Here is a 9013-nt window from a genome sequence, read left to right on the forward strand (position 1 = left end):
TCTTTTCATGTTTTTGCTCTTATGTATTCTTTTTTCAAATGTTGGGGCGTGCACTGCTTTGTTGGGTATGTGTAAACTTCATTCGACAGAGTCTGTACTGCATTCGTACACATTTTGCACTGCATGTGTCCTATTTGCACACTGCATCTTCGTTCGTTTTGTGTGCTGTTCGAATCTAATGATACATAAGCAAACAACAGAAAACACATTATCACAAGCATTATGTACGACAAGTTCATCATCAGCAAACTAAGTTCAACAGAAAGCAATCTAACATAATCAAAGTTCATCATTACAAGTGATTCTGCATGACAAGCAAACAAAGTTCAGCAAAAGCAAATGATCACAAGCAAACTAAGATACAAAAGCAAACAACATAAAGCAAATTTGATAATTCTAAAACGACGCTAGCATTGTTGGCTCTTGGCCGGCACCATCTGCTTCTTCACCAGTTAGCATCTCCCCATCCCCAGCTGCTCCTGGCGCGCTTGTTGGGGGGCTCCTCCTTCTCCTGCTTTGCACGGCAAATCCCGTCCTGGGTGAGGGTGATGCGGTTCCATATCTCATACGCTGCGTAGGCGTCCTTTGCCGCGTACTCGATGTGCCTCATGGACAGAGGCAGGGTGGCCCAGCGCTTGTGTTCGTCGTCGGTGATCTTCTTCTTCATTTTGTTGTAGTAGTCGTCGATGAGCATGCCGGAGACGTCTCCAAGGGAGTCCAACTCCTTGGTTGCCTTGGGCACCCTCCACTCCTTCTGGATGTCGACGAAGTTGGCGACCTCCAGATTGACGCGCTCTAGCCTGGTTTTGTCGCCGTCGATGGAGAAGCCTATAAAGGTGTACCTGGGGTCGGCGAGGAAGTTGTCGAAGACGGTGCACCTTCCAGCGGCACTCAGTTGGAAGAGCAGCACCGACTGAGTCTTGTCGATGGAGAGTTGGCAGAGGGCGGGTTTCTGCGTCGCTTCAGGCTCGTTGTTGTACTCGAGATCAATGCTGACGATCTTGTGGCGCTGGAGGCCGAGGTGGCGCTCGTACTGCGCGAGGGAGATCGCCATTTGCTTCTTGTCGTTGGTGTGGATGACGTGCAACTTGGTGTTGCCGTGGGCCTCCACGCCCTTGTACTCATCGGTGAACGCCATCGCCGGTAGTAGGGCTTGGTGTTTTCTGTGGAGATCGATGTGATGGAGCGATTTGGTGGCAGCGCAATGGATACTTGTGTTGTTGTGGATGAGAAGGCCTTTGGCAGGGGTCTGAATTTAAGGGGAGGGTGCGGGGTGGGATGGCCGCATCGGATGAACTTCACGATCTCGCTGACGATGCGGTTGTGCAGATCCTGGGTTGGTGTTGCGTCTGTGATCGTGGGTTTGTGCCGATGGAACCGCTCGGATTGGGTTATGCGAATGTGGTTTTTTTAACGTGGTTTTATTTTATTTTTGATCAGTAATTTTTTAACCACCACTTTCTATGCGAACGGGCATTTGTCACGTTTATATGTATCCTACGTGTTAACGAAACTGCATTGGTTATCGTTCTGCACAGCATCGTCTATCAAAGAGAATTGCATTTCGTCTACACGTGCGTACTTCACCATTTTTTGCGTGTCGTTGCTGCAACCCCTGAAAAAAGTAAAATGTATTCCTCAATTTTTATGAGTTTTTCGCTGTGGACTAGACTGTGTATTTATTCATGTAGCTAATCCGGAACTGAATTGCTATACCGTACTGCTTCTTCTAACTAAATGCACTGCATTTTTCTAGAGCTGCGTACTGCGTCTGTTTTTGCGTGTACTTGCTGCAGTCCCTGGCACGGGAGGGATAGGGGGGGTGGCCCCCCTTTTTTTGTTGTGGCACTTATTTGAAGGTAGACTTTTTTTGGATGCGTTTTCTTAACACGCGCGTTGTTTTTTAATTGAACTTTTTTTGCGAACTGCATGTATTTTATTTTGTTTTACCGTCTGAACTTCATTGTTCTTCATAGAGAACTACATCATGTGTGTTTCGATGTAGTCTGTCTTATTTTAGCCGGGCCGTTTTTGGGCCGACCCGTTTTATGTGACCCTTTGACATGCGGGTCTCCTACGTGTCCCTCCCAGGCGATCCCACCGCTCCACTGACATGAAGAGAGACCGAGAAGAATCCCCTCTCCTCTCTTGTAGTTTCTCCCGAGGCATCTCTCCCTCGAGCAAAACCGCCGTCGCCTGCAGCAACCGCCGTCGCCCGAGGAACCGCCGCCCTCAAGAGGTCCTTATTCTAGCATTCCGCGTCGCCGTCCACTCCGCGAGCCCTTGCCGCTGCGCTCCCGCAGCCCTTTCCTGTCCGTTCCCGTCGCTGCCCCTCCCCCCCATGCTGCTGCTGGCGTTCACCCCCTTTCTTGTGGTACGTTCCCCTTGTCCTGGGTCTTGATCGTCCCCTCATCTAGTTTTGTGATTCTCGTAGTTGCTATTGCTGTTTTTGCTTGTGTAATTTTCCGTAGGCAGGTGATTTTATCTCGATTTGAAGTCGATACTCGTGTGTGCTCTGTAGGCAGGGCAAGGTGGATCTAGGGTTTCGTCAGATTTCACTGATTTTGTTGCTTATATCTGTCACTTCGTCCTTGTGCTGTAGGCAAACGCTATGTCTTCGCCGAGCAGAGTGGGAGGAGGAGTTCAGGGTATGTGGAGTGCTTATTTTTGGCTTTGTTTATTTTGTTTGATGTTTATCTAGTTTCCTAATTCATCCTGCATATTTGTTTATGCTCTGTTAGTTGTCAGCGTTCGTTTGCATTATTTTGTCATTTGATGTTTTGTAATTTCTGTTTCTAGTTTTTTTGAATCGAGTAGGTGATTGCAGTGGTCATAATGATACACCAATTGGCTCTCGTTGTCCTGGTGGTAAGGATCATGGTGGTGAGGGCGGACATCAAGTGAATTTGCCGATTGAATCTTCTCCCATAAGTGTGGCCCCTCCTTCTGGTATGTGAATGCTTTGTTTATTTTGTGTATGCTGGTTACTTGATGTTGTACAAATTGGCGTTGCCTTGTTGTATCTAGTCCGGCATTTTGTTGGGAACAAACATGAAGTTAGTGTATGCAGCACTGCATTTATTTGTATATGTGAACTCCATTATATGTATGTGTGAAGTGCATTGTTGTTTTATTCAAGTTTTTTGTACAATGCATTATTTTTATTTTTAGCTTATGATTGGAGCATTGCATTTATATGTCCAAGTGTATTGCATTTGTTCTTTTTTGTGCACTTTTTAACGACCATAGTCAAACTTCATTTTGATGCAGTGTCTGTTTTCCATGCTGGGGCGCCTGGGTTTGAGGAGGTTACTCAATTGACTGACCATTATTTTGGAGAGGGTGATGTTGGTGTGAGCTTTGACCAGAGACGTCCTGTCTTGTCTGAAACACAATCGCAGTCTGTTGATGGTATAGAGGAAGTTACCCAGGATTGGATGGTCTCGGAATAGCTTCGTGAATATGAATTGAAGCAAAGCAAGAAGAAGTTGAGGTTTCAAAGTGACTCAAAAGAGTTTGCGGAGAAGGAGAAGCAGAGGAGAGCTGCAGATGGTGCCAAGGGTGCCAAATTTGCCAAGGTGAAGCAGCCTACTTTGCAGAAGAAGAGGCTGAGTACTGTTGCTGAGGAACGTGGTACTCCTTGGCGGAGTCTATGTGTTGCTGGCATGAACAAGAATCTTGGGAAGAGAACTGCTGAAGCTGGTGGAAAGGATCCTCAGTGCAAGCGACTACATGTCACTGAAGGTCCCAACTCTGACGATGACGACTTGGTGCTTGCTGATTTTGTGAGGGATGTTCATACTGGTAGACGCAAAGACTGTGGTTCATCTAAGAGTCTACCCAAGCGTGCCCGTGATGATTTCGATGAAGATGTTGGTGCTGACTCTGGCGAGGAGGTGGATGTTGTTCCAAAGGTTTGTTGAAGTGGACTGCATTTGTTTCCTTCATTGTTATTCTATCTGTGTTTTCTCTGTCTCTTTTTTATGGCTAATCTTCTAATGTGGACTGCATTTCCCTCTACACAGAGGAAGAAGTCTAGTAAGTGCAATGCACCTGAAGATGATGCCGAGGGAGATGATTCTCAATTTAACAAGACCGTACGTTTGTCGCTTCCCACTGTTTGCAAGGCTGCTGCTTTATTGAAAGAGGCACACTGTAGTCGTGTTTGGGATGTTGAATTCGGTGTTGTCTTTGAACTGACAGTGAAGAAAAATGTGTCGTGCATTCTTATGTGCTATCTGATGGGAGTGATTGGCCCTGCCACCATGATAATGGACTTTGGGAATGGCAGGGTTTCTGAATCAATCGTGATGGAGTTCATCACATTTCTGATTTACCTATGGGACGTCACACTGCACCCATGCCTGCTGCCAGCGGCCATGATGACTCATTGACTGCCCTCAAGGATGAGCTTGGCTTTGACCGTTCAAAAAGTATAGGTGTCAAGGACTTTCTTGAGAAGTTGAAGGTGTTGGTGGAGGAAGATGACCATGTGACTATTGACCTTGCTGTGAAGGTGTTCTTCCTGATACTTTACCAGAATTTGCTGTGCCCCGGGCCTGCAGTTTGTTTGGGTAGAGTTGCTGCAATGGTAGAGAACATGGATTATGCGGCTATGGCGCAGATGGACTTTTGCCAGCTTGTTGTCGATGAGTTGCAGGCAGCTGTGGTGATGTGGCAAACAGAAGGCAGCAAGCAGGATTGTGCAGAGGGTTGTGCCATTGTCCCCCTGATTATGTATCTTGGCTGCTTGAAGCTTCGCAAATTTTCAGTTATGCACACGTTGATGCCACGTGCGTCATACCTGACGACCAAGGACCCGATGAAGTTATACAATGAGGATGTGCTTGTGAAGGGAAAGATTTACTTGGAAACTTACAAATTTGGGAAGCTGCCGGTTAGTGCATCTGAGTTTTTAATATCAGATTTTTTTTAAAGAAGGGTGCAACCATTATCAATCTGAACTTTTCTAGTACTCACATTGTACTTCTCTTCACTTCTTGTCTTTTTTTTGCAGTGGAAGGCGTCAGGTGATATTGTGTACAACCGTCCTGTTGCAGTTGTATGTGGCAGCTCTGATGCGGGGCCTAGCACTCATGCTAGGTTTTATGAGCCTATCTGTAGCCAGCTTCCTGCCTGTGATGATGAGGTGCCACGTACTCGTGGTTTCATGCTCGACAGATGTTTGATAATAGAAGCTCTTCTAAACAGACATTTGTTGGCGGCAAAAAACACGAGGAGATTGATGAGCTTCTTCTGAAGGTTTTGAAGTTGACTGGAGATTTGCCAACCTTTGGTGACAGGTTGAGGATAGTTGCTGGTTTTTTCCCTATTGGCCATGGCCCACGAGATGAAGATATTGTTGCTGCTCACAATTTTGATTCTGGCGTGATTGAAAGCCTGAAGATTGCAGTGACGAATGTTCGGTCTTCGTATGCTTAGTTGATACATTCATAGGAAGAAAAATGCGGATATGAGAAGGATGCTGAGCATATTTTGGATGAAATGTACCGTCAGGATGCTGGCGTCAGCACTGATAATGTATGTTCTAGGTTTTTTGTGCCTTTTAACCTCTTTTGTGTATTATGTGGACTGCTCCTCACTATTTTTATGTTTTGTGATAGGCTGGAGTGGAATCTTCTGGTGTCCATGGATCTAGGGACGATGGAATTGGTCAGGTACAAGTACTTCTGCCATGTCTATTCTGCCATGCGTCCCTCTTCTTGAACTTACATTTTTTGCTTTCCATTTTATTGTATTTTTGTGTACTTCATGATTGTAAAGTGTGTACTGCTTGTGCATAGTTGAAGTTTTTTTCTTTTTTGGTCGTTACCATCTTATTTTCGTTTTTGGTTTGTTCTATGCCTGTAGACTGGAGTTGCTTCTTATGATGTGCACAGAGATTCCTACGATGGCTCTAGGAAGGATGAGGTCTTGGCTGATGCATCGTCCCCTCCGGATGTTGTAGCTGATAAGGTATAGTTGAATTACTTTTTTGTTAGTGGGTTGTAATCTAATTTTTTTGTTGTTGTTATAAACTTGATGTACGCTGTTATGTTCACCCATATGCATTTCATTTACATATGTGAGCTGCAATAGTTTTACATGTGTGAGCTTCAGTCTTTGGCAGAAGTGAACTGTAGTTCTTTTCGCATGCGTGGTTCATAGTCTTTTACATACGTAAGCTTCGGTATTTAACATAACTGAACTGCAGCGTTTGACAAAGTGAACTGCAGTTCTTTTTTATGTATATGTGGGTTGCAGTTGTAGTTGTTTTGACACATGTGGGTTGAAGTTGTTTTGCATATGTGGACTGTAGTTGTTCTGCGTATGTTGTCAGCAGTCTTTGACATAAGTGTCCTATGTGTTGTTGTGTTAATTATCCCCACGCTCATTTGTGTTATTGTGTGTTTTTTAAACTTTCCACAGCCCGGAGAAGAAAACATAGAAGTTCATGTTGATCTGAACCAGGGGGGTTGTGTTGTTGATGGTGGTGGCAGTGTCGATGCTTCTGCATCGGTTGCCGTCGATGATGCAGATCCTTCTGTAGCTCAAGAATCCCATGATGCTGTTTCCCCTAGTCGGCATGAAGATTCTGATTTTGGCATTGAAAAGCCGCCGGAGAATGTCGTTCCTGCTGTTAGTGTTGCTGCTTCCCCTATTTGTCTGGCAGCCAACAATGTTCCTGAAGTATCCAAAGTGGAGCCTCATGTAGCTGAAGTATCTAAGGACGTTGCAGTTGACCAGACTGTTGTAAATCCAGAGAATGCTGATGTTGCTTCAGAAGGGCAGTCCAGAGGTTGTGGTGGATTCGTCGCAACCTAGCCAAGAAAATGTTTTGGTCAGCTTTGAAGAACAACAACATGAAGACTCTGGCACTGAAGGCAAGAGTTTTGTTTCGAACAGTGCAGTTGAATTTTTTCTCATTCATTTTGTTTAATTACTATGGTAGCTGTATTAGATGTTTAATGATAAGTGAAACTTGATCTTCTGTTGATGATTTTCAGAATAGCTAGCAGAATTTCATCTTTCTTAATATTTGAACTTCATTCTTTTGGATAAGTGAACTTCATCTTTTTATTACAGATGACGAACTTCCTGTTGTGACACTGTCGAGCATTGATCCAGCTCTTCTGAAAAGATACAATGAGTTGTACGCTGCTGTTACAAGGGCTCGGAAGGACAAGAAGAAGAAGTATGGCTTCTCAGAAATTGTTTTGTTCATATGTATTTTCTAATTTCAGTATTTTACCCTTTTTCATTGTTGTTATTTTTTTAGTATCTTATGTTTCAGTTTTTCATAAAAATTCAGGGACATGATTGCTTTTAAAACTAAGATGGCTGATATTACCATTGGCGAAGTTGGTCAAACTTTTTGGGATAAAGGGATGCTCACTACAGGCCTTGTAGATCTTGGGGTTTCTTTGCTGGTAGATAAGTTTAAGGGATCTCCGGCGATGGTTGTCCTGTACCATAATTGTGTAAGAATGCAGAAATTTTTGTTTTTCTTTTCTGATTTCGTGCGACGACCTGTTTGCTTGAGCACTATTTCATTTTTGGTTTTGTTTTGGCAGACAAGTATTTGGAATGGTGGTACTGTAGGCAGGAGTGTTAAAATGATGTTCTCTTCAAAAGCCGAGGAGCGTGTTGATAAAAAGGATATGGTGAGTAACATTTTTATGTGTCAAAAACTATATTTTGTGTGTTTGTTTTTATAGTGTTCTGTTTCTTCTTCTTATAATAATTTTATTTATTTTTCGTGCTTCGAAACAGGTCCTTTTTGCAACTTTTATTCCGCCAGAGACGAGGGATGGCATTGGTCATTATTGTGTAGTTGCGTTAAATGTGAAAGAAAGGCGGTTTGAATTTCTTGACTCGCTCAATAAACCTGGCAGCCCTGATGCGATCAGGGTTTTTAGGAGGATGGTTAAAAATATCAAGCGTGCATGGAAAGAAGGTAGCTCAAGTTCTGATGAGCCGCTAAATCCTCCTACACTTGATGGATTTGTGTTGAAACATGTCATTGTCCCAATGCAGCCAAATGGGTGTGTTCTGTACAGCCCCTCCCCACCATACTGCTCAAGTTTTCTTTTTCATTTTGTGGAACTGATGTTTTTTATTCTTTTATTGCAGGCATGATTGTGGATTCTATATGTTTCAATTCTTGCAGACTTGGGATGGTGCTCGAGTTGCTCAGTTTGGGGTGGCGCACATTGGCTACATCAGAAAGGCCATGCTCTATAGTTGGCTCACATCGAGAAAGTGTTGCCTTGATTTAACATCACTTTTAATTTTTGCAGATAAAGGTTGTTTTAGTGAACTTCTTTATCTCTCTTATTTATTTTTTGTCTACTGCTCCGCTTCTTACATGTTTTTTACTAGTGTGTTTAGTTAAGTGGGTGACTTATAATGGATGTGTATATTTTTTGTTGTGTTAGTGAGCTGCATTTGTTGTATATAAAGTTAGCTGCATTTATTTTGGGGCAAGTGAGCTGCATTGTTGTATACAAGTGGGCTGCATTATTGTAGGCAAGTGGGCTGCATTGCTGTAGACAAGTGGGTTGCATTGATGTAGACAATTGGGTTGCATTCTATTCTTTAGTGAACTGCATTTTTATATTAATGAGATGTATTACATGTTTTTTGGTTTTGTATTTTGTGCTGAGTGTTTCCATGTTTTTTCTACACGTTTTTAGGTTTTGATGGGGGGCTTCATGAAGGCTGTACGTCACTATTTGAGTCCCAGGGTTCTGAGGTGGTTATGGAGGATTGTCCCATTGAAATTTCTCCAAATAATTCTGGTTTTTGGTTGGAGATGGTTTGAACACAGATGTGGCGTCTGAACCTGATGGTGGAAGTGTTTCTCGACCTAGCTCTCCACACGATGTATTTGATATTGATGATGATGATTTTGTTACGCCATGTCCACGCGTCACTAGGACTAGGAGTGCAGCAGTTAATCGTCCTCCTGTGGATGAGGTTGAAGTATTTTCGAACAAGAGGGCAAGTGAGA

General features: G+C 43.6%; 1 protein-coding gene across 1 annotated transcript; it reads right to left on the minus strand.

Moving 5' to 3' along the window:
- Nucleotides 1-445: 445 nt before the first annotated feature.
- LOC141021807 (uncharacterized) lies at nucleotides 446-1138 on the minus strand. Its single transcript, XM_073497655.1, has one exon. It carries the CDS (start codon nucleotides 1136-1138, stop codon nucleotides 446-448), a length of 693 nt encoding a protein of 230 aa, XP_073353756.1.
- Nucleotides 1139-9013: the final 7875 nt, after the last annotated feature.

This window comes from Aegilops tauschii, chromosome 4, assembly GCF_002575655.3.
Source record: "Aegilops tauschii subsp. strangulata cultivar AL8/78 chromosome 4, Aet v6.0, whole genome shotgun sequence".
NCBI lineage: Eukaryota > Viridiplantae > Streptophyta > Magnoliopsida > Poales > Poaceae > Aegilops > Aegilops tauschii.